General features: G+C 36.4%; 2 protein-coding genes across 4 annotated transcripts in view; one reads left to right on the top strand and one right to left on the bottom strand.

Annotated features, from left to right (window-relative positions):
* The window catches only part of LOC111862048 (transferrin), a 48,884-nt gene extending 44,036 nt beyond the window's left edge, over positions 1 to 4,848 (top strand). Inside the window, exons 13-14 of the mRNA XM_023847117.2 lie at positions 2,462 to 2,617; positions 4,466 to 4,848. Of these exons, the coding sequence (XP_023702885.1) occupies positions 2,462 to 2,617; positions 4,466 to 4,645 (336 nt within the window). The 3' untranslated portion in view covers positions 4,646 to 4,848. The remainder of the gene's footprint in view (positions 1 to 2,461; positions 2,618 to 4,465) is intronic.
* Positions 4,849 to 5,136: 288 nt separating this feature from the next.
* Positions 5,137 to 26,637, bottom strand: LOC111862049 (acylpyruvase FAHD1, mitochondrial). 3 transcript variants are annotated; one of them, XM_023847119.2, is made up of 6 exons: positions 26,518 to 26,637; positions 19,325 to 19,523; positions 18,099 to 18,228; positions 15,302 to 15,398; positions 9,176 to 9,319; positions 5,137 to 6,848 (listed from the first exon to the last, which is right to left on the bottom strand). In XM_023847119.2, the coding sequence occupies exons 3-6, from the start codon at positions 18,167 to 18,169 to the stop codon at positions 6,507 to 6,509; spliced, it is 654 nt and encodes a 217-aa protein (XP_023702887.1). In that variant the 5' UTR covers positions 18,170 to 18,228; positions 19,325 to 19,523; positions 26,518 to 26,637; the 3' UTR covers positions 5,137 to 6,506. The 3 variants fall into 3 exon arrangements, with proteins under 3 accessions (XP_023702887.1, XP_023702886.1, XP_023702888.1); XM_023847118.2 differs by lacking the exon at positions 19,325 to 19,523; XM_023847120.2 differs by lacking the exons at positions 19,325 to 19,523; positions 26,518 to 26,637 and adding an exon at positions 26,453 to 26,472.
* Positions 26,638 to 26,746: the final 109 nt, after the last annotated feature.

Genomic DNA, 26,746 nt, shown 5'->3' with positions numbered 1-26,746 from the left:
TTATTACAACAGGTTTTCAGCAGAAGGCCATTCACTGTGGCCGACTCCCAATAGCACAGAGCGCCGTCCACAAGGACTAAGCTTTGTGTCAGATCAGAGAGAGCGACTGGAAAGTGCCGCTGATGCAGTATTTATACTCGTTCAGGGCGTTTTCCTGTGATGTGTCTACTGGCTTTCCATGTCTTCTTATTCCAAAGGTCTTTCAAAACATTCCATATTTTGTAATGTTCTATCATACTTGTGTATTTCTTCCTATCTTGGGCCTTTACCGATGTTTGCCTAAAATGGCTTGAGGAAGCTTTTGTCCAAGGTTCCATCCGCGTTCTTAGGTAAAAAACAAGATAATTTTAGTAGCATGAGCAAACAGCATCTGTGAAAGTCCGAGTTATAATATTTCATTTGTACAGTGCTTGTCAAAAGTTTCTACTTAATTTCATATATAATTCACCATTAATTATCCCACAATTAATATAATTGCACCTGTACAGAACTATTAGGCTTATTTTGGACTCTATCCATCGTCTGGTATGCATAAGACAAAAAACCACGTTTTGGAGACTGGATCTGTCTCCGTCCTCAGGTGGATGGGGTAGGATAGACCAACTCAGTTGGGCCTGTCAGAAAGAGCTAGTCTCAATCACTTGACCTATATAATATACCAGATGATGGATAGAGTCCAAAATAAGGCTAATAGTTCTGTACAGCACACATCATCATCAGAATTCCTTCAAATATAATTGCACCTGTACACAACAGTAAATTAATAAAGCTTATTTTAAAATTATTGTTATTTTTCTAAAAATTAACCTATTATATATATATGATTTTTTATTGGTGGAATGGAGTAGGGAGAATGATGTGTGTGTGTGTGTGTGTGTCTGTATATGTTATGTGTTTTTGAACTTTTGTCCTTTATGGGAACGTGGGTCTTATACGAGTCTGCATTATTGGTGCTAATGGTTGCATGTGTGTTGTTTTGGGTGGAAATGGTGTATTTCAAATTTGTTATCCTTTGGTAAAATGTTGAACATTATGCGAATATGCACTGTTAAAACTGTTGTGATAGATGGACAAATTTACATAGTATTGACATACACAACAGGATGCAATATATATTAAGTGCTTTGACTGTTGAGACTGGTGTGGATTTGCATTTCTGTTGTCTAGAAAATGGATGACTCTGCAATGTTTCTGTGGCTCCAGGACTCTGAAGTTACAGATTTTTGGCATCCCATCATAGTACTAATTACCTTTAAACATATGAAGTGCATAAGTGTGTCTGATATGAAATCAGTAGGCTTGAAAGCAGCCAAACTGCATACGTGGAATTTCTGCTAAAAGAAGTGCATTTTACATGAAAGTCTTAACAGTCTGTCCACTGTCCAAAATGTCTAGAGCTTTCTTCTTCTACTGACTGTGAGAATACAATGTATTCAGACGTAGTATGATATATAATGTCGTATACCAGCTGATTACATTCTCCTGCATTGAAATTTAATTTTCTTTCTGCACATATATAAAGATATGAGATCCTTTATAGCTATTTTAAACAATTCATATAATAATAATAATAATAATAATAATAATTTTATTAAAAGTTTAGGATCTTTCAATGGAGATAAAATGGTCAGAACATGAAGTTGAATACCATTCTTATGTAGTGCTGGTGCTGAGAATACATGGAGTTTCAGCTCCATATGCTGTAATAGCACTGGAAAATTCAGTTTACATTTTACTTCTAACAGTCACCAGCTAGGAACTGAGTTATTGTGGTCAGTCTGTACCATACATAAAAAACACACGAGGGCAGCAAACTAAAGCAAAACAAAAATATTTTACTGGAACTGTAACAATGTTATGACCTGATATAAGATAATGCTGTACACGCTTATTAAAAGTGTAATTAAGTAAAAATTAGATACAGCAGGACTCCAGAAGTTTGGTTATCTGGAGAGAAAATTCATGAGAAGAGAAGCCATTTATCATATGCATAAAATTTTCACCCATTGGTATCAGTGTATCTCTCCATCTGGTTTGTAGGGAACCATAACTAATTCTTCATGCTGAAGAAAGTGGCGTTAGTTGGCACTAAAGGAAATGCTTCAAAAGTACCAAAGTGACAGGAATTTCTAAATGATGTTAATATTACGTGAGATGTGAGGTTCTCATAGTGGTGACTATGAAGTGTACTATTCTTCTGTGATGTGATGCTGTGCAGACTGGTAGTAGTGAATCTCTTCCTGCTTGCTCGGCTTACTCCTCGAACCTGAAGATGGAAGGAGAACCCTTCTCCAAATGTCAGTGAACTTCTACCAGATTACATGGTATTACATTCCAAAACAGAGTACTGTTATAAAGTAATGATAATATTAAGTCTGATAGTTTCTCACTGGTTTGTTGTGTGGTTTTTGTTTCTTTGGAGTAGCTTCTGCTGATATAAGACTTTTTTATATTATTTCAGGTTTTAATAAGAGGCAATACAACAGACTTGAAAAAAACTGAGATTTCTATAGCTCTAATGGAACTGGGAAATATGTTTGGCAAATACCGGAAGACACCAACAGCAGAGTTTCAGATGTTTGCACCATTTGATAATGAGAACAATGTGTTATTTCAAGTAAGCTCTATGAACAAATGTTCAATTAAAGTATGAGGTCATACTAGAACACCGTATGTCACATATCAGTGTGATGAGAGGATTTGCTGTATGGATATCTCGGTATCATTCAAAAGATCTATAGACCTCTTTTCTTAAATTGAAGGAATGACTGTACCATTATTAAAATTACGGTGTTCGTCAGTGGCAACAGAAAAGTTAAGAAACTCAACAATTCTACAAAAAATTAAGAGAAGAAAAGACACTTCTGTGCTTTCAACAGACACTTAAGGTCATAAATACTGGATGTGTCACAATGTGATGCATATGGACATACTCTTTGCATTGTTAGTGTTATGCAGACTGAATATGTTTGTTTTATAATTCTTCAAAAATGCAGCAAAGTTAAAATATTTTGGAATGATAATAACAAATCAAAATTTCATTTTAGGAATGCTTACTAGTATTCAGTCCAGAATCTTCTGTTTTTCTCTCTCCTATCTTAAAACATGAGGATTATAATATACAGAACTGTAATTTTATTTTGTATGGGTTTGTAAATTCTTCTCTTACTCTTATGGAAAAACGCAGATTGAGGATATTTGAGAATATTTGGATTTGGATCTAGGAGACTGAAATTAACGGGCTGCTGGAGAAAATTAAAACCTCAAACTGCTTCATAATTTGAAACCTATTTGGGTGCTGAAATGAAAGATGATGAGATTGGAGGTGCATGTAGTACATATGGAATGACTGAGAAATGGATACAAACTTTCTGTCATAAGACCTGAAAAAGCAGACCAATTTGGAGACCTACACATTGATGGGAGCATAATAATAAGCTAGATCTTAAATACATACTGTTTGAGGACACAGAATGCATTCATTTGACATAACATAGCCCAAAGCAGTGGGCTTTTGTGAACATAATAATGGACCTTTGGGTTCCATACTTGAACTGTGCTACAAGCCAGAAGGTTGCAGGTTCAATTCCTGATAAGGTCATCGGATATTTCAATTGACCTAATCCTTCCAGAAACACAATGACCCTGGGATCTATTCAGCCTCCAAGAGAAATGAGTACTGGGAATCTTCCTGGGGGGTAAATGGCGGCTGGCACCTAAGGCTGACCTCTCTGCAATCTGTGAACCGATTGTCTAGAAAATGTGGAGCCTCAAAGTCTCACAGCCCTATGGGTCTCCACAGCCTGTTACAGGGATAATCTCGCTGTTACCTTTTTGGGTTCCATACTTGCTAAGCTGCTGTGAAATTCACAAAAAGGAATCTATTTCATATACCTACAATCACAAGGTGACTGTATTGTGTTACTGAATAACAAAACCAGTAACTGTATCATAAAGCAGAAGAAATAGCTGCTTTCTACAATGTGGCCTATGATAAAGTGAAGTGGGACACAATACTTGAAATTTTAATTTCCATTAATTCCAATATACTGATAGAAGTGGGTTAGATACTATATTTTGAAGTACATATAAACCAGACAAAAATGGCTGTCTCCTTGATGTTTTCCTACCCATCACCGCCCAATATTGCATGTTGCAGCTTACTGCTCAGACCAAAATCAGTGCCTGATAAACTGACATTATCTTTTTCTCCTAATCTTCTCTAACTGTTACAGTATCACACATGAAATATATTGTCTGAAATAATTTTAAACAAAAATTTATGAATTTCAGATGTACCTGCAATATTCTGAATTGGAATCTCAATTAAATGTATTTCCCATCTGGTATAGCTGTGACATGAATTTCAGATTTAAAATTATGTTCCTGAATTAATTCAGTCATATATGTAATTTGATAAAACGCTTTGATTATATGTATTTCTTGTTTTGAACACTGTTTTCAGGATGTGACATACCGTTTTGAGGAATTTGCATCACTTCAAGAGGTTCATGACAATAAAGCCATGGTGTATAACTATGAAAGAATGATTGAGGATCTATCACAATGTTCATCTGCACAAACTGTGAGGATTTCATCTATCACGTTGCTGCCACTTGTATTCCTGTATTTTATCTCAGTCTGAATAAGAACATAACTATCTTACAAACTCAGGGATTTTTTTATCAATGATTTATAGCTTTGTGATAATAAGTGAAACTGTTTTATATATACTATGGTAAGAATGCTAGTATGATGAATCATACAGGGTTCTAGTACATGACCCATCTCTGTTTTTGTGACAAATATGTATAAATATAATTGAGAATCAAAATAGATGTGAAGAAATTACTGCAGAAACCTAATCCATAATAATATGAATGTAGGATTTGAGGTTCTCACAGTAGTTGTTATAAAAGTTCTGTCTTTTGAGATATTACCATGTAGTCCACTTGCTGCCTGCTACATACTGATTTCTCGCTTGTCTTATATGTCAATCCTGAAGACAGAAGCAATACATTATTACTCTGAAACTTCACCAGACTATATGGTGTTATGTCCCAGAAGACAGAATTATTCAGCTAAATGAAACATTCTGACATGTTACTTAAATCCATTAGATCATGACACCATCACTCCATTTTACATATGTAAATTCTTTACTGTCATTTTATATTTTATTTACAAGGTATACACTTCATTTCCATACAGCTCACTATACTAATATTGTCTGATGTATCATTGTTAAGTCCATTATAATTGTGAAGATAATATGTTCCAAGAAGTAGATGTCTATGATGTGTTTTTGTAGGCAAGTTACATTTCAAATTCTGTAGATAAATTGAAGCCAGAATAATGGAGCCAGAAGATATCATTTGCTGCTAGGTAACGGCTCAATACTCACGCAAGATCTGAAGCTGTATTTTCTATGTGGTCCATGCTGAGGCTATACAAGGACACCAGCCAGTTAGTAGTCAGTTGAGAGTTAGTTATCACCATGAGTTAATTGTGAGACAGTCACCAGCCAGTAAGGATTTGAGTATCTAAGAGGAGCAATCTACACTGTTAGCAGCCGTTACGAGGCAATGATTGGGGAAGATGTAGAAAGCATTATATGTCCTGCAGTACAGTGATCTGTAGAGGGTGTAGATCCATGAAACTATTGTAGTTAGCTTTTATGACAAGTTATGAGTTGAATAAATTCCAATTACCAACCCCAATCCCATGTTCAGTCACTAACACATGACAGTATATATATATAATCATGAACTTGTATACAGGTATTACAAATTATAAACATCTTAATACCAGCACATATATTTTTTGACCCTGAAGCCCATCATCAGGGCACAATATATGTATTCTAATGAAACTGCTTAGGGACCAGTGGAGGGCTCTCGTGAACATAGTAATGAACCTTCGGGTTCCATAAAATGCTGGGAAATTGAGTAGCTGCACAATTGGCGGCTCCTTCAGAAGGGCTCAGTTCCATGAGTAAGTAAGTAAATGAAACTGCTATTAGATGCTTAAAGTTGTTAATATTGACCAATATATTGGTATGTTTTGTACTGGACTTAAATTTAAAATTTAAAACTTGTGTGTAGAATTAGAGAATTATAAAATTGCTGATACTAGTCACCATTACTGCACCTGGTTCATATGCCAAGGTAGTAGTTCCGGGGTCTATTTGCCCATATGTTGCACTTCATGCAGTGTCTCATGTTATCTACTGTTGTGAACATCTGGTTGGCTATCATAATATCATGTTAGTCAAATTCATTTGTATGCATTGATGTTTCACTACGTCTAACAGTGGTTTCATTAAAATACGTATGTAGAGCCTGATAATGGCCTTTAAGTTTATGAAATGTAGCTACTAATACTAAGATATTGTATATCATTTCTAATAATCATACATAAGGTTGTGTGTGTTGGTACATATATGTACACTGATTCATAACAACATAAAATAATGCTCAAGTACTATATTTTAGATTAGCTGAACACTAAAGAGCCCTAACTGGAAATAACATTGATAAATCATCCCCAATTCCTGCTTCTATAACATGTCCAGGTCCAATGGGGCCAACACCAGCAGGTGATCCAGTGAGAATGAGGTCACCAGGTTCCAGAGTCATATATTGAGATATATGACTGATAAGTGATTCAATGGGGAAAACCATATCTGAAGTGGTTTCATTTTGTCGCATTTCACCATTTACTTTACACCAAATTTGTACATTATTAGGATCCTTTATCTCTTCACAGCTAACAAACCGACTTACTGGGCACGCTGTGTCAAATCCCTTGCCCAATGTCCATGGTAAGCCTTTCTCTCTTATTTCTTTCTGTAAGAAAATAGTTCAGACAATTTAATTTATTCTTATATTCAAGTAGATCCAATTACATGGTGAGAAACAAGTTCACACACCACTGGATATAGAATGTGTCAAAATTCAAAACAAATGTTCCAACCAATCACTGGAACAAGTCAAAATAACACAGACAACACAGTCACTAAACATAATAAAATGTGACTACAATAAGACTTAAATACTTATATCATGACACCATCACTCCATTTCACATATGCAAATTCTTTAAAAAAGGAATGACATAAGAAGATAAACATATCTTATACTATTACAGAAAGAAATGTAGTGAGCAACACATAAATCGTAGGAAGGTATAATTAAATGACCTTTATAAATAACTGTTACATTCTTCATGTATACAGAGGTCATTTCATCTTGTAGGCATAAAGGAACCAACTTCTGATATAGTGAACTAGTGTTGCCAACCCTATAATACAAATGCAACTCACAAGTATCAATTAGCACATCACTTATCAGCTGCATATTTTTCTGATATTTTCTTAAATTAATGTTTGTGTATCTTCATTAGGCAACATTCCCTCCTGGGGGAGGGATGCAATACCATAGTGTTGTGTAGGCACTGTCAGTCTGGGTATCACCGAACTTAACTTCTGAATCAATTAAGAGATGGTCAGAACATTATATATGAATGTTATTCCACTGAAAGCCAGCTGAACACCATGTATTCTAATTTCCTAATATCGGTAACAATGCGGTGGCAGCTTAAGGATGTGAGATGGGAATGATTCTATTACCACTCAAGTTAGTTGAAATTAAGCTGGTGCATCAGACCACTGTACATCCAAATGTGCAGTGGGGCAAAGCCTGATAGATTACATTATTTCAGGTTAGATTAGGCTGGTTGGTGAATCACATTATTCTGCATCTATCTTGCTTTTCATATATTTGAAAATATTCAGATTTATGAATCTGTAGCTTTTCTACTATTGAATGTTTCTGAAAAGTTTGAAATTATCCAACTTGGATAATTCTATTAATTTCTAATAATAATAATAAATTTCTAATAATTTTTTTAAAATAAATTTACTCACACACATATGACTGCAACCCAGCATGTGAATTCACTTCATAATGTCCGAACATTTGCCTACTCTTGTCAGGGGAGTGCCAGCTTACATCAGGTTATAATAGGTCAGGCTGGAGTAGAGTGATTCAGCTTTGCACCCTGCTGGATGGATTTGGTCATTCAGATATGCTGAGAACTGTTCAAGAGTTGTATATTGTGTTTTGACTGTATGTGTTAAATGTTTTCTAGACTTAGTTGTGACAACTGTAAGGCAATTATATGGCAGTTACCAACATACTGTGGCATGTAGGCCCATTACTAGACGATGACCGCAAAATAACTTTACAACAGCCATTGCTAAGTAACAGCTCTCCAAACAAGCAGGTTTCCATGGCAACAAGAGAATACAGCAAGAGGTGTTTTCTATGTGTCCCTGTCGAGATGTTATCAGCAGGACCATTTAGCAGTTGCAGCTGGAGAACTGCTATAGTTCAGTTGTTGTGAGCTGTTGCTGTTAGAAGTTGGTAGCTGAGGCCAGGGACAGTTCAGGAACCAACGGAGAGGAAACATCCACTGTTGGAAGCAGCTTCCAAGCAATGGTAGTGAAGATGAGACTATGTACACATTGGTGTGTGTGTATGTGCGCGAGCGTGCGTGTGCATGGGAGAGAGAGAACTGTAAAGTGTGGTCATGCACTGTATCAAAGAGCACAATAAATCTGGTCATCAATCCAAAACCCATTTATAGTCCCCCTGCTTACATGTTACAATATTCACATGCCAGCGTACACTTTGTACTAACATATGTGTTTATACTGTTGTGTGCCAAAAAGATTCTTTTGAAGATCAGAGGTATATCATGTGTTTTGAATTAAGTCCACTCAACCTTGATGTAGATATAAAAGCACATAGTTTACACAATACAATATATAGATTAGACAGAAAATTATAAAATATAATTAGATTGATAATATTAATGTTAACATGTCCTCCAGTTTACATATGCAGTTTGTACAAGTATACTGTGCATTTAATGACTGAGGGGTTCAGAAAGCCCCTTGGTCAATTTTCACTCATACTACAGATATACAAGTGGTTACTCCCTTGGTCTTTTCCTATAAATGTATCTTAGAAATTAAAGCTAATATTGACAAAAACTGTGCTTAGTCAACTAAGTTTAGTATCATTTGTTCATGTTAGATGAGGTGCATGTTTTAGCTTAAAACTTGAAGAAATAACAAAATCTAAACTGCACATCCTTAAAAATATCATACCATTAGTCTGACTTCTGTTAGGTCCAGAGCTAGGCAATAACCTCCCACATACTGTAGGCTTTGTGATTCAGGGATATTCTTACATCTCTGTCCGATGATTACTCCCAATTCAACTTCTTCATGCACTACAAATCCATGTGGAATCTGTAAGATATGATTTTGGGATTATATCCACGAATCCTGTTGATGGTATGACTGATGGGTACATGAAGCGGAAGGAGACAGATGCACAGGATGGTGATGGACATGTAAATGAAGAGCAGGTTGGGGGAATTTTGATGTGTGATAAACAGATAGAAACCCAAGTAAAACGACCCCGAAATGTTCCAAAGACAAGGAACCTGAATTTTTTATGGAAATAACAAGGGAAAACATAAGTAACAGTTTAAGTAAATGGGAAGCGAGAGGGAATTTAAAAGATAATATATTTACAATCTTACACCATAATGTTTAGAGTCTATGGAATAAGCGCATGGAATTAACAGTACTTTTAAATTCTAGCTTGTAGGATGTAAATATACTGTGCTTTACAGAACATTGGTTGATGAATTCTCACTAACCCTGGTAGAAACAGATAAGTTTAAACTGGTTAGTAAATTTTGTAGAAAACAAAGTAAGAGTGGTGGATCATGTATATTTGTAAACGAAGAGTTGAATGTAAGGGAAGTCATGTTTTTAAATGAATTGAGTAATGAGAAAACTTTTGAGATATCAGGTGTGGAAATTGAAAAATTTAAATGGGTATTGATATATATTTACAGATCACCTCAAGGTGATGTGAAAATATTTTTGAAGAAACTTGAATCTCTCATTGAGAGAATACACAAAAACGAGAACAAATTAATAATCTGTGGAGACTGGAATATAAACCTGCTCCAGGAAAATGAGCAGGTCCAGTCATTGAAAAATTTGTTAGTATCTTATGATTTAATAAATATAGTCTCCAGTCCAAGAAGAGTTACTAGTAGCTCGGAATCACTGTTAGATATGTTGGTGTTAAACAGACAGTTTAACAAGAATTACATTGAGATTATAATTATGGGATATTCGGATCATTTGGCCCAGATTTTATGGGTATTAATAGGCAAAGGTAATAATGAGAGAAAAAAAGCTTTAAAAAGAAAGTATACCAAGGACAATATTGATAAATTTATAACTTTGTTGACTAGTGAATCTTGGGGAGAAATATATGTGGAAAGGTGTGTAAATGAGACATACAAGCAATTTATAAGAAAATTCTTAGACTATTTTAATCAAGTATTTCCACTGAAACCAGTAATAAAGAGAAATACTAAGAATAAGAAATGGATATCAAAAGGAATAAGAATATCTTGCCAGAAAATGAGGTTTTTAAATGATTTAAAACGGAGGATAGCTTTGCCAATCAAAATAGTAAACTATATCAGTAGTTATCAAAGGATATATAAAAGAGTCATTTTAGAAGCAAAAAAGAGACAAAATGATAAATGGATAGAAGGGGCATCTAACCCAAATAAAATAGTATGGCAGATAATAAATAAAAGAATGGGCAAAGTAGGAAAGGATGACCAGGAGATTCAGTTACAAGGATATAACAGGAAAATATTCCACCCCCAGGAGGTGGCTGACACATTGAACTCATATTTTATAGACAAAGTGGAACTCATGGAGAAAAACAAGAGTAAGACTAAAGAAATATGGTTAAAAAAGTTGTAACAGGAAACCCAAATTCAGTGTATTTTTGGCCAATCTTGGAAAAAGAAATTGTCATAGAAGCATCTAAATTAAAGGGCTCAGTGGGAGCTGATGGAATCCCAGATTTTCTTATAAAAATATGCATCACAAGTATAAGAAAACCACTCAATTTTATATTTAATGAATCAATAAATCAAGGGATTTTCCCTGATTTATTGAAAATTGCAAAGATCAAGCCAGTTTACAAAAGAGCAAACATGACGCGAGTAACTATAGACCTATATTGGTGCTATCAGTATTCTCAAAGCTCTTGGAAAAAATAGTGTACAATAGACTGGTGTCCTTTACAGCTAAATTTAAAATATTAACTGAAAAACAATATGGATTCCAAAAAGATAAATCAACAATATCAGCGTGTCAGTCGTTTATCGGGAAGATACAAGAAGCTTTGGATAAGAAATTACTACCAGTGGGTATTTTCTTTGATTTAACAAAGGCTTATGATGTTATTAACCACAATATTTTGTTAGAAAAATTAGAGCATTATGGGATAAGAGGGCAAATTAATGTCTGGCTAAAATCATGTCTAACACTGAGGGCACAATATGTGGAATTAATTTCTAAGGGCAACAGGGACTGCATGACTCATTTTATTTAAAAAAATAAGGAATCTAAATGTAGGGATTCCACAAGGGTCAACCTTGGGCCTGTTTTTGTTCTTGATTTACATAAATGACCTACCCCTCCATATAACTTATGGGGAAGTGGTGCTATTTGCAGATGATATTAGTATACTGGTAATAGAAAAGAACAAAAATATTCTTAAAGACAAAATAGATAAGGTAATGAAGCAACTCGAATCTTGGTTTTCAATGAATAATATGGTAATAAATAATGAGAAGACTACAGCAATGTATTTCCATATGAATAAACTACAACATAGCACTGAGCCAGTAATTACCTTTAAAAATATAATAATTAATTATACAGCACAGTTTAGGTTTCTTGGTATTAATTTAACCCACAAATTAAAATGAAATATTCATATTCAGTTGGTCTGCACAAAGCTCAGTAAGGTGTGTTACATTATTAAAGCTTTGAAATGCGAAGTAAGCCAATATGTCCTTAGGAATGTGTACTTTGCTAAATTCCAATCACAAATAAGTTATGGTTTGATATATTTTTTTGGGGGGGGGAGTGAAAGTGGTTCCAGTAACGGTTGCATTAGTACATTCTCATGTCCTTCTATTTTGTTCAGGTGCTTTCCTCTTTTATAACTTCCTTCAGTAGCGGCACTTTCAGGTCTTCATGGAGTGTTATATTGGAAACATACCATTGGGCGTTAGTAATCATACGTAATATCTTTGACTGACATCTCTGGATTATGGAAATGTTGGTTTTGCTAGCACATCCCCATATTTCCACTCCATATACCCAAATTCGTTTTATTATTGTTTTGTAAAGCAAAACCTTGTTGTCTAATGAGAGTTTCGACTTTCTTCCAATTAACCAATGCATATCCTTGATTTTTAAATCAGCCTGTTTGCGTTTTTTAGTAATGTGTTCCTTCCAGGTTAGATTATTGTCTAGATGAATACCTAAGTATTTTATGCCGGGTGATTCAGGTATTTGTATGTTATTAAAGAAAACTGCAGAACATTGTTCTCTTCTTAGACTGAAGTTTACTTGCACTGACTTGGTTTCGTTGATTTTTATTTTCCATGTATTTGTCCACTCTTGTATTTGATTTAGATGATTTTCCAAAGTGAAGGTAGCTATTGCTGGATCTGTGTTGGCCGAGAGGATCATGGTATCATCCGCAAATGTGCCCATTGTTGTGTTGGCTTTGACTGGTAGGTCTGCTGTATACAGTAAATACAATAGTGGGCCTAAGACACTGCCTTGTGGTGCACCTGATTTTATTGCAAAATTGTTGCATATGCTATCACTGATTCTCGTTCTGAACTCTCTGCCACTTATATAGGATTTTAGTAAGTGGAAATAAGTGATTGGCAGGTATTTTTTGATTTTGTACAGTAGTCCTGGATACCATACCTTATCAAAGGCTTGACTTACATCTAGGAAGACTGATGTGCAATATTCTTTATTTTCTATTGCTTGGTGTATTTTGTGTGTTATTCTATGTATCTGATGTACAGTGGAGTGGTTTTCTCTAAAACCAAATTGATGTGATGGTATCCATTCTTCTGTATTTGGGTCAGACCTTATTCTTTTTAAGAGAAGTCTTTCGAGGAGCTTAGATATGATGGGTAATAAACTTATAGGACGATAGGATGACACACTATTAGGATTTTTGCCTGGTTTGAGGATCAGGATTATTTCTGCTGTTTTTAGCTGACTTGGCCAGTATTTATGTTTGAGAATAGCATTAAATATATATGTGAGAAGTACTAGCCCTTTTCTTGACATTATTGGAATCACTTCATCAATGCCAGGTGCTTTTCTTGAATTTAAGAGTGCTATTTCATTTTGCACTTCTTTAACTGTAAAAATTTTTATTTCTGGTGTAATGCTGATATTTTCAGATATTTGTCTATTTCTTTATCAGTCTGGTAATCATATGGTGTAAAAACTGTAGCAAGATATTCACCGAACATAGCTGCTTTTTCTTCATCACTTCTTGCCCACGATGTTTGTGGCGCCATTTTATTTCTTATGGGATGTATCTGTGTCTTCGGTTTTTTTAAATGTTTGATGGGTTTCCTGATGGTATTGTCATATCTGTTGAGGCTGGTTATATAGTTAGAGAAGGATATTTCTCTTGCCTCTTTAATTTTACACTTCAGCCTATTACTTATATGGTTATATGTTGTTTTATCTATGGGTGCTTGACTTCTATGCCACCTTGCTCTTGCTCTTCTTTTCTCAGCTATGAATTTTTTAATTTCAATTGGAACATTCCTTGTGTTATTTTGGAAGGTGGTCTTAGGTGTAGCATCTTGGGTTGCCTGTTTTATATTGTTGATTAGAGAGGTTAGTGCACTGTCAATTTCCATTGGGCTCTTGAATCTTACATTTAGATTTATATCTTCTTGTAGTTTCATCCTGTATTCTTCCCAATTTGTTTTTTTATTGTGCAGTTTACTTCTTGGTGTTTTGTGAATAGCATGACTACTGACAGTGACTATAATTGGTGTGTGATCTGAAGAGAGATCAAAACTGGGTACCACATCCATGTATTCTGAAGAAATTCTTCAGTAACGAAGAAGTCCAAGAGGTCAGGGGTTTTGTTGCGACCTGTTGGCCAGTATGTTGGCGTGCCAGTTGACAAGTGCGAATATTTTTGCTCTTGTAGTGTTTTTGATAATTCTCTGCCTCTAGTCATTATTAGGCGAGATCCCATAAGGTGTTCTTGCTACTGTAATCTCTGCCTGCTACAAATTTGTTTCCCAGCATTTTAATTATACCGAGAGTGTGATTTTAATTGTAATTGAATGTTATGTTATGTGATATATGAACGTGTTCAATCAATTGGGCAGAAGGCCAATTAGACTGGAAAAGTTGTATATGTATGTGACGTGTTCGAGAGTTACAATTTGTAACTGTGATGAATGTTAAATAAAATTATTATTATTATTATTATCATCATCATCATCATCACAATATTCTGTGGGGCATATTAAAAGTTAAAAGTTAAATAAAGATCGTTTTTACAGTCAACCTTGTTACATCATTCAGAAGTCTTTTATAGATGCCACAGTCATAAATTTCATGCAGTGACAATGGATTTTGAAAGAAGTACTACATTTTTGTTGTGTGTGACACTTCATCATATCTGAAATTCAGTGATTTATGCATGTTTTGCCCATGCTTTTGTGTTTAATTCTGGCTATAAATTGTGAAAGAGTGACTGTATACCTCCTTTGGCCTAGGAGAAATACTAATTTGTAAATAAATAAATGATTCATCAGACTCTATGTATGCTTAAACAAAATACTGGCACATTAAAAAAACAGTTCATAGTGAAATGATATAAATTACTGTATTATTTCAGCAGTGGACTAAGATCTGTCAGAAAAATTATCACTTTGTTTCCTTTCTTCATTCAAAAGGTGTATAGAATGCAGAAATTTTCTGAAAGAATAAGTAATGTATTTCATTATTAAATTGGTCAAAGATATGTTTCGACTTGGCAGAGTTAGTGGCAGACTGTAAAAGTTTTGATATCTTTTAATGCTATATTAATACAGTTTGTGAATAAAAAAGGTTAAAAGCAGTAATCCAATAATCCCCAAACTGTTTTCTACAGAACTCTGAGGCTGTGTTTTAAATTTAATAAGCCAAACAAGAAACCATATGAAGCAGGTGCTTGCTACCTGAGAAACTCAGTTTTTCACAACAGCTCTGGGGGCCAGATCTAGCCCTAGGGCCAAAGTTCATCCACCCCTGACCTAGATCTGTGTATGTTCCACATAAGAAGCCAAGACTTACTTCAATACACTGACCCTCAGTAATATATGATGAAGTTGGTTTCAAAAAAATTACAGGCACTTTGGGCAAAGGAAGATTCCTTTCAGTCAGAAGAGATCTGCAACATGAAAATGTCTTTCAGAACTTCAATTGCTAATATAAAATCCAATGGAATATTATGGTATTTTATGTCATTAACTATTCAGCAGTCCTAGCATTCACCATCTGAAATTTACATTACACATTCATTTTAAAAATATGTATGCAGGAGATGAAATTATTGGAAGTTGTAATTACCATGTATTGTGAAGGTCTTGAAATTATGGAGAAAGTTTTTCATGCTATTCCTATTGGCATTATACCCTAACATAACATATGGTACAGTCTTGTTTATCAAATGGCAGTTATTCAATTGGTCTAGAAATTTCCTGTTTTTCTAAACAGCAGAAGGGCTCATTATTAGGGCTCAACAAACTCATTTATTTCAAATCATTTTTAGAAATGTAGGCATGGCATCCCTGTTGCGTAACTATGTCAGAAATCCTAAGACTTAAACAGAAAGTACAAAGGATACAAAGTACATTAGATGTTTCATTTTACTGTATGACGTTTGTTCAAAACATTTTTTCACTACAATGAATATTTAAATGGTTCTGTTCGAAGTAGGCACAGAAAGGCAAATGGGTGTCTGTGTAATGCCAATTACCTGTATTTGTATTCATTGTAAGTTCGAGAGATCCAAAGATGGATATAGAACATGTCATAGAAATAATATAGAGCACAGAATACATACATAGTTATTACACAACCAGACAATACAATGAATACAACAATAATAAAAGTTATCTATTTAGATATTCATCCACAGTATAAAACGCATGAATGTTCGAGAAATGCCTTAATACAACCTTAAACTTTTTAAAATTATTAGATTTGTTCTTGATCTCTATGGGCAAAACTCCTTTTTGATAAACAGTTAAATTGGTTTGAGATACATACAAATCTTGTCTTTGTGTAGTATTAATAGTATGAGAATCAATGTTTTATGGAAACAGAACTTTATTTTGCAATACAAATACTAACAACAAAAATTTACATTGTGATGCAAATGATAAAATATTTAACCCTTGAAATATGTTTCTACACAAAACTTTACTGCATATCCCAACATTGCTCTGATAGCCTTATTTGGAAAGAAAAATAGCAGAACTATGAGATGAGTTTCCCCAAAAGATGATATCATAGCTCATTAAGGGGTGAAAAAAGGAATAATAGATTACCCTTAAAGCTGAAATAGACATACAATATTTCATATTTCTAATTATGTAACAAGCTTTACTTAATTTTTTTACAAGTAAATCAATGTGATTCTTCCGTATTAAGGCACTATCAACTGTAACTGACTGTAGGTCATTTTCTCCAAGGAATCTGTCCAGGTCCGAGGCTTTGTGTTCATTTTCGTAACATACTTATTTTTTATGGTGAGGAGTTGTTAGCCCCACGCCCAACCCCCAAGCTGGAGGGCCACCCCTTGTCGGCTGTCCACGACTGCTTATTCAATACATTCACAGCTTCCCTCCAAAACTGGAGGGTGTATCCTCCATCCGCAACCTGAGGACGCGCCACGCCGTGGTGACAGGGGCCCACCTAACATGGACCCTCAGTCTATGTTCCTCCCTTAATGTCAGAGACCAAGTTTCACACCCATACTGAACCACAGGCAAAAGTATAGTTTTGTATATTCTAATTTTTATGTTTTTGGACAGTAGACGAGAAGACAAAAAGGTTCTGGACTGGATGGTAGCAAGCATTACCCAAGTTCAATCTCCTCTTAATTTCCTCCTGAATCAGGTTGTTCATAGAATTTAAAATCTCTGTAGTCAATGTGTAAATTGCATTATCTGTTTTTAATCCTTTCCTAAATCCGTACTGGTCAGTACTTAGGATGATATACTTATTAAGATGTTATAAAGTTCTTGTATATATTATAGTTTCAAATATTTTCGATAAAGATATTTTAGTCTATCAGGAAAAACTCCTCCCCTTAATATTTTATTGCATATATAGTTTATAGGTGAAATTATAAATGGCGAGCTTATTTTTAAAATAATGGGTGATATCTCATCATATCCACATGAGTTTTTTAATTTAAGTGATTTGATTATATTCTCTATTTGTAGAGCATTTATAGTTTACATTAGGGTACAAATTTATAAAAGCATGATCCATATATTACATATGATTTTCTTTTTTCTTTGAATCATTCATAGGTATGGAATTCTTGTTGGCTTGTCTTTTTATTTTATTTCTTTCATTTTAACCAAGATCAGAATGTGCCATGACATTTTTAATAAAATTCCCTATTATCAAATTCCATTAAAATTTGTTAAGCAGTTCTTAACAAGAGCTCATCAGGGTTGCCAATGCGCCTGAATAGCATTCCATCCTTAACCTAATAACGACACATTTGTCCTAGCACCAATGCTAGATTTTGTAGAAAGAACAAACAGATTTTATGAACACGGCTGGCAAGGCAATAACATATGAAATACATTCAGGAGACACTTTCAACACTACCCGAAAAACAACCATATTAAAATGTGTAGTTTCATAATCATGTTTATGAATATTAGCATGTATTTCATCGTCACCACTACTGTACTGTACTGTATATGCTTGGAATTTCAGCTGCCAATAGCACTAAGAACTAGCCAGTCCAAGAAATTCCCTGCCAAAATTTGTAATATTTCAAACTGCTACAGCAGTATCACTGAACTCTACACACTAAATGCCTAATATACATACTGCACAAACATACCTATAATTTAATCCTGCACCAGCAATTTTCTTTCCATACCTCACAAAATGCTTAAGCTCTGCAGTTGCCATGTTCAATTTAGAAACAGAACTTCTCTATCAAGCTGTATTGGAATGTAGCCAAAATGTTCCTGCAATGTGATAAATGTTGCTCAATGTTTTCAACATGGGAAATGGATACTTATCACAAAGTTCATCATTTGTATATCATAATATAAATTATGATTAGCTAATGTAAATTTTTATTTATTTATACAAAAATGTTTTTATTGGTAGTTAAACTTAGACTTAAAGAGGGAAAAAGAAAACAAAATAGTTTCTCAATCTTTCTACCAGTTATAGATAGAATAAGAGTTTCATTCCTTAGGGAAGGAAACAGATATTTTCAATTTTTGAACCTTGTACATTCAAAATTATCAAAAAAAGAAACAGAATGTCCTGGCTAGCAGATAACTATTTCATGTGAGCTGTTACAGCATGTAAGAATGAGTGTGAAAAACTTTCTTCTTGGACAGAATATCATAAATTTTAAGGACCATCCCAAAAGTTTCAATATGTAACATTATGCAAACACAACTTCCACCAATGGTATCTATTACACTAAAGCAAGAAGTACAAACCTAAAGCCAAAGAACTGTATATGACTTAACTTCCTCATTTTTATTTCACACTGAGATGCTCTATAAGGTTGTAATTTAGTCAGAATTTCTTTCTGCTGAATGCAATGGTATCCCCTACCAACACTTTACTAGCAAAACATAAAAGGTAAAGGTAAGAGGTAAAGCTATCCCTGCAACAGGCCCATGAAGGCCCATAGGGTTGTGATACGTCAAGGCTCCCACATTTTCTCTAAACAATCAGCTTACTGATGGTGGTAAGGTTATCAGCCTTATGCACTAGCCACCCTTTACCCCCCAAGAAGATTCATGGTACTCATTTCTGTTAGAGGATTCAGTAGACCCCAGGGCCATAGTGCAGCTGGAAGGATTAGTCAAATTGAAAAGAAAAATCCACCTCATCGGGACTCAAACCCACAACCTTTTGGCTTGTAGCATAGTGCCTCAACCAACTACACTGCTGCATATATTAGCAAAACATAAAAATTAAAAACTGTCTGCATCATCCCATCCTTATACCTGAATATTTGTACTTTTATACAAAAAAACTCTAATTCAATCATGTTTTAGATATTATAACTGAAAGAGTGTTCAAGACAATACTTTTTACCTTCTGGTTCAAAGTAAGTGAAAGTAAATCTCTGCTTCATCTTTACATCAATATTACATACATTTCAGTGGCACGATCTTGCTATTGTAAGTTTTAACCTCTTTTCAATATGGCTGGACATGATTAATAAAAATCAGATTTCTGTCATAAATATCTCCAGTAGGAGCCACAGATGGTCAGCTGATGAATGCAAGAAAATCTGGAAATGAAATTTTTCCACTGTTCCAAAATATGCAGTCAAATTGGAGCAGATACCAGAGAGCTATAATTAAATTATACATTCTGGCTCTGTGAACACCTATTATCTGTCAGTTAAGCATTCAGGATTATGGAATTTGAAGTTATTAACTTTTAGACTGAAACAAGTTCTTTTGAAGTTCTCCATAACTCTTTTTTGTATCTTCATAGTAACAGCAGCATGCTGCCCACACTGAGGTAGTACCTCAAGACCTTGCTGATAACAGTTTCACAGTCATCTGGTCTTGGAATCTTTAGTAAATACTCTCATTTGAAAGAAAACCATAGAGTATGTAACAATTAAGCTTACAATAATCCTAATTCTTACACACAAACACAGACACATGGATGGTGTACATGCACAGACATAGGCAGAGAGAAATAGAGACCAGACAAACATACACACACACACACACACACATATTACACTGATAATTCAGATATGTAACCCAGATTTAATGGAAAAGAAATTTAATAACACAATGTAATTGATACATGTTAATGTTAACATATTGTGGCATAATGTTGTATTTTAGTGTCCTGTTGCACTGATTTTCATCCATGATATGTATGCAGTGGCCGTCTTGTAGTGCACTCAATTTTACCTGTTACTTCACAACATGTTTCGGCAACATAGTGCCATCATCAGGTGCCCTAATTACGTTAATCTATTGCATTGCTTGCCCTCATATGTCTTCACAACACCATTTAAAAAGTATTTAAAAGTGTGTATTTGTCAACTATAATAAATTTACACTCACTAAAACTGCGAGTCACAGCTATGAAGGGAACACACATCACAAGACATGGTTTACACAGAAAATAAGAAAAATGACCCCATAGTGAATGAACCACACGCAAGTTTTAATTAAGACACATAAGATAAATAATCTTAACAAGTTTTAGTGAGTGTAAATTTATTATAGTTGACAAATACACACTTTTAAATACTTTTTAAATGGTGTTGTGAAGACATATGAGGGCAAGCAATGCAATAGATTAACGTAATTAGGGCACCTGATGATGGCACTATGTTGCTGAAACATCACGCACAACATGAGAGTTGCGAATTGTATTGGCGCGTTGCTAGATGAAAACTCTGTGAACGCTTGGATTGGCAACAGGAAGTGCGAGTGACATCACATACCCCTCTCATCCCATAACTACGCAACAGGGGAGTCCATGCAGAGACTAATGTTAGGCAATCGGTAAACATGTCACACAACAGTGGTAGCTATCATGTAACTGTTTTCTGTGTTGTCAGTGCGGAAGCTATATAATGAGGAGTATTCGTTGGTGAACTGCCACAAAGAGAAAGCAGTTCACAGGTGATTCAGAGTACTGACACCGTTGTGATCACTGAGAGTGAGTTTGAGAGTTGAAGAGATTTGGAGTTAGAGGTTTCGACAAGTGAGCTGATTTGAGTACACAGTGACACAGGTCGTTGATTCATTAGTTCAAGTGTTTGTCCACTGCTTGTGTGTGTGTGAGATTGTGGGTCAAGATTATTGGCAATTAGGTGTGTGTTGGCATTGGTTGTAGCTGAATAGTGAAGAGAGGAGTCTGCAACATTGGATTACTATTTATATTCATCGTTAATAGTGGTTTTTTGAAAACTGAAGTGAGTGAACATGAGACAAGAACAGTGGTGCCAAAAATGGCTGCCATCCCAGTGCCGGGATACCAGGCACATTGGACCAAGAAGTGTCAGATGCTAAAATCACGGTATCAGCATCTGGTAGGCCAGTTCCCCAGTGCAGACGCACAGCTGAAACAGCTCCTTCAAGTACTCCACAACATCGAGGGCATGGTAGGGTACACTCCATCTTCGGTGGGTGACAGTGAACAGTGGTCATCCATCATCAGTGACGCAGACGAAAACGGCCAGAACTACTGCCAGGTCCTACTAGGGAAGACCCTGTTTAGTGCCCTGTATGGCATATACACAGTAGCCTTACAGGAATTAAAGGCGGTGCTGAAGGCGAGCAGCTGACCTTGAAAAAAAAAGTGGCAGCTACTGAAATCATGCCCCCTAAAGAGGTTGCCACCCACAACTTCTCTGACCCCCTGAAAACATCAATGGAGACTGACAGCACTAGTGCAGAGGCTGCCACACCCAAGGAGGCAGTCTCTGGCAGAGCAGGTAGGCCGCCTCCAATAATATTGACATCATCCACGAATCTCATACAGTTGCAAAAGAAACTGAAAAACGTGGTCAAGGACGACTCCGAGTTCCATAGCACAAGAAACGGAACCAGAGTCGTTACGAAATGCATGGTGGATTTCGAAGCCATCAAGTCACATTTCACCAACAATAACCTAGCCTATTATTCCTTCTTCCCAAAATCCCAGAAGGCTGTTAAGGCAGTAATCTGACACCTCCCCATCAATACCCCTGCTCAGGATATTTCAGAAGGTCTGGAAAACCTGGGCTTCAACGCTGTTGGCATCAAGCAAATGACAACTCGTCGATCCCAACCTGAAGAAGCAACATCCAGGAACCTTCCTTTGTTCCTGATAACCTTGCCGTGGATGGCAAAATCACAGAAAATATTCAATCTGCCAAGCCTTTGCCACATGTCAATCAAGGTGGAGACGTATAGAGCTCAGATTGGATTTATGCAATGTCATAACTGTCAAAAGTTTGGCCACATCTGGGCTAACTGTAAACAACCTCCCCGCTGTTTGTGATGTGGAGGCGGCCACCTGCATAAGGAATACCCAGAGAAGGGAAACGCTGCTTCCACCCCAACATGCTGCAACTGCAGAGAGGTTGGCAGAGGGAGACAAGCCACATCCCTCCAACTATCAGGGTTGCAGACACACCAGGGAAGAGCTGCAAAAAAGGAAGGCGAAGAGAACACCGAAAACTGCTATGGAGAGGGTGATCTGATCAAACCTCGTCACCCCTTCGTGGGTGCACTACAAGGCAATGCAGAACAACAGCAACCACAGGCAAACCCCACTCCAATGGTTTGTCCTACAGTAACAAAACGACAAAATGTATTGGCCCTTGCACTGCAGAAAGAAACAGGTTAGTCAGTTTAGGCTGCTCATGCGAACAGTCAACCTCTTGACAACATGTCGAGAGTTGTGACCGCATTACAGCAGATCATGACAGAGTTCAATGATGTAGTGTCTGAGGACAAAATAATGGCCATTACAAAAACTGTTTTAAATCTCATGAAACAAAATGGCCGCTAGAGTTCATAGGCCACTCAAAATCATAGCATTTAATGCGAATGGCATTGGGAGGCAGCACTATGAGCTCAGTAAACAGCTGCAAGACCTACGTGTAGATGTGGCCCTGTTTTCAGAGACACATCTGAAACCTCCTGAGAGATTCTTTCTTCCAAATTATCACTTTTGTAGAACCGACCACCACTCAGGCGGAAAAGGCAGAACTGCTGTTGCAGTTGGAATAGGCATTCCCCATAACCATGTAGATTTACCACCCCTTGTTTCAGTAGAAGCAACAGGGGTCTGCATACCAATTGGTAACAGTGAAGTACTGCTTGCAGCTGTTTATAAATCTCCAGGCAGGACCTGGATTGATGTTGACATCACTGAGCTCTTAAGCTTTAGATGTAAGTCTATTTTGGCAGGCAATTTTAACGCTAAGCACCCATTTTGGAATAGCAGAGAAACTCATGGATTTATTTGATATGAGTAATTTCAAAATCCCAGCACCACAGTGCCCCACTTATTATTCCCCTGTGGGAAATGGTGACATGTTAGACATTGTTGTCAACCAAAATATCAGAATGTCAGATGTCATTGTCTCCGATATTTTGGACTCAGATCACCTACCAATAGTATTCCACACACTGGATCATGTTAAAATTAGGAACCTTTCGGAACCTATTGAAAAATTCACAGATTGGGAGTGGTTTCAAAGCCTCACCTCTGAACTGATATCACCTAAAATAGAAATTAAGTCTGGGGTAGAAGCTGATAAAGCGGCGTGTGAATTTGCAGCCTCTATTGCTTCAGCATATAGGTTGTCCACAAGAAAAGATACACTTACAGACATAAACAACGGTCTTCCTGGTCTAGATCACTTTGTAAAACATAAGCAGAGGCTATGAAAATTGTGGCAAGAAACCAGGGATCCAGTGTGTAAGATAGCACTAAACTGGATCACAAAATCAATGAGGCGAACGATCCGAAAAAAGGCACTTGAACGGTGGGAAACAAAAATAGGTAATGCTGCTGCTAATGGTGCTGCAGGCCTTAAATTTCACCCATTCACAAAAGCCAAACCAACTGCTGATTGTTTGGAAATTCAGTTCACGCTGCACGATCTGTGCGACGATAACCATGAACAGTGGGTGGAGGCTCGAGTTCCAGCTCTGCTCGAAACCATAGACGACAAACCCCTTAAAAGGATCAGACCATGTGACGTACAAAAATTGATAAATTCCTTGAAATCGAGAAAGGTCTGTGTAAATGACGGCATCCCAGATGAATGCCTGAGGCAACTTCCAAGGTGACCACTGGTTCACCTAACCCATTTATTTAATCACTGTCTCTGGCTCTCTCATTTTCCAAATACTTGGAAGGAAGCAAGAGTAATAACTTTACCTAAACCCGGTAAAGACACCAAATTCCCACAAAATTTACGTCCAATCAGCCTCCTGTCCATGACAGGAAAACTATTCGAAAAAGTAATTTTGAAATTATTACAAAAACATACTGAAGAAAGAGGCCTGCTCAACGCAAGCCAGTTTGGTTTTTGTGCATGTCACAGCATGGCATTGCAATGTATGAGGCTGGTGAACCACATAACCCTTAATTTCAACAATAAAATGTCTACGGCTGTGGTGTTCTTGGACATCGAAAAAGGCTTTGATACCACATGGCACTCAGGCTTGCCATATGTTATCAAAATAGGAATTCTTGAACAGTTTGACCAAGCTTATTGGGTCCTTTCTTTCTCAATGTAAATTCAGAGTTTTGGTTGAAGGCAAAATGTCAACGCCAAGGGAAATTCAAGAAGGGGTGCCTCTAAGTTCAGTCCTTTCCCCTACTCTTTTCAATTTGTACATAAACGATGCTCCCCCAAACACATGGTGTTCACCTGGCCCTCTTTGCGGATGACACCTGTCTGTATGTGACAGATCGCAAGGAGGGTTTTATTGTTAGAAAACTCCAGCGCGGTCTCACCTCCATGGAGACCTGGTGTGAGCACTGGAATATTAACATTAATGAAGGTAAAGCTCAGGGGGTCTACTTCTCTCATGGTTGTCGACCACCTGAGTCTTGTCTCACTCTAAATGGACAAAATATTCCATTTGTAAATAGTGCAAAATATCTAGGTGTAATCTTTGATAGGAGAGTTACATGGAGATTGCACATAGAAATGACTGAGGCCAGAACATTTATTAGAGTATATTCCCTATTCAAAAGCGATTGAGAGCTAAGTTTAAAATGGCCCTCCACATAGTTCTTATTAGATTTGTGATGACTTATGCTAGTCCCGCCTGGGAGTTTGTGGCAGACACCCATCTCGTGAAATTGCAGCACCTGCAAAACAGGGTTCTCCGGACCATTGGCAATTTTTCAAGGCGCACACCCATCCGTAATTTGCGCATGGCATTCAAAATCCCATATGTATATGACTACATAACCAAATTATGCAGGAAACAAGCAGAAATCATACAATATCATGAAAATGAGAATGTCTGCAACATCGGACAAGGTGAAGCCTTAAGGCTTAAACTTAGCGGCAGTCAGGCATACAGTTGTTCAAGTGACTAGACTGCCATGGTAGCGAATACTACTAGAAATAGGGTGTAATCTGCTGTACTGAGCCTGGATTGACAGAGGCCTTGTATATATTGTACATGGGAATTAAGATTAAATTTGTAAATATATGTAAATATGGACAATGGACTTACTAATATGGACTATGACTGACAAATTACAGACCTGACCTCTCGTCAGAGACGGCACCCCAAACAGACAGGACAGTATAACTTTCATATAAGGTAAAAGCAGAAAGAAAAAAATCTGGTCATGAGCCCCAGCTGGGGCTCGACACCAAGACAGACAGACTGACTGACCGTCAGTCGCAATGTGACTTGGACTTGAACTTGGACTTGAACCAGAAAGAGAATTACGAGTATTAGAATGTTCGTCGAAGACAGTGGAATGTGCGAGATGAAAGCTTTGGCTAAGGCAGTAATCGTAAAATTGTAAACTGTGTAAGTGTAAGAGTGATTGTACAATAAATTCGCTAAGATCCAAAACGGCGTGGAGTTATTTGTTGCGTTACAAACACCCAACACAAGACAATATTTATAATATACTCCGAAAGTGAACTACTCTTGCAATAGCAGTACTGGCTGACTCTACCAGCTATGTTTTTGGTAGAAATTAGGAGCATTTAAAATTATCTGTTATGTTCAGGTGCAAGTATACTGTTTATGTGACAGAGGGACAGACTTACTCACTCCAGGGATGATTATAAATGCAGATATATGAATATTCTTATTCTGCCAAATACTTTGTTTACAATCCAAATTCACTTGATTCAGCTGACACAATAATGAAAACTTGCAGACACATCTCTTGCAGAATTTGAGATTTTCATGACAGTACTATGGGTGTCATACCATGTAACATTTTGGACGAACCTGCTGCCTCCATCTTTTGGACAGAAGAGTAAGTCACACAGAAGCAGTCAGTTTTACAGAAACTGGAGGGCAAGTTCCACAACTGAGAGCGAACAAATTAGGCGAGGAGTAAAAACTATGAAGGTATTTATCATTTGCAACTGTTCGCTGCTGGATGTTATATACGTTTCATAAACCCAATGCCTATCGCATGATGAGGAGTTCTGAATGTTTAAACTGTGTACAGGTGTAAATAAGCTATAATCCTCCTAACCTCAAATTCGACGCATCCTCACACTTCTTTCAAAATAGGTACTTTTGGAAGATACATCTACTTACAACTTGGGCTTTATTATTGTTAGATGCTGTCTAATATGCTATTTTCGACTTAAAGGCTCTCTGATATGCACCAACAAATCCCCACAAATACTGACAACCATCTTTCACATAAAGTTACTGCTTTTGTATTTAAATACTACCAACTTTGCGTGCTATTCGTGAGGATTAGATGAGTACTTGTGGGGCAATTTTGAACCATGAGAAATATAAATTATATTACGTATACCTA

The sequence above is a fragment of the Cryptotermes secundus genome, unplaced genomic scaffold (genome assembly GCF_002891405.2).
Source record: "Cryptotermes secundus unplaced genomic scaffold, Csec_1.0 scaffold181, whole genome shotgun sequence".
In the NCBI taxonomy this organism is placed as follows: domain Eukaryota; kingdom Metazoa; phylum Arthropoda; class Insecta; order Blattodea; family Kalotermitidae; genus Cryptotermes; species Cryptotermes secundus.
This window is presented reverse-complemented; position numbering and strand designations above follow the sequence as displayed.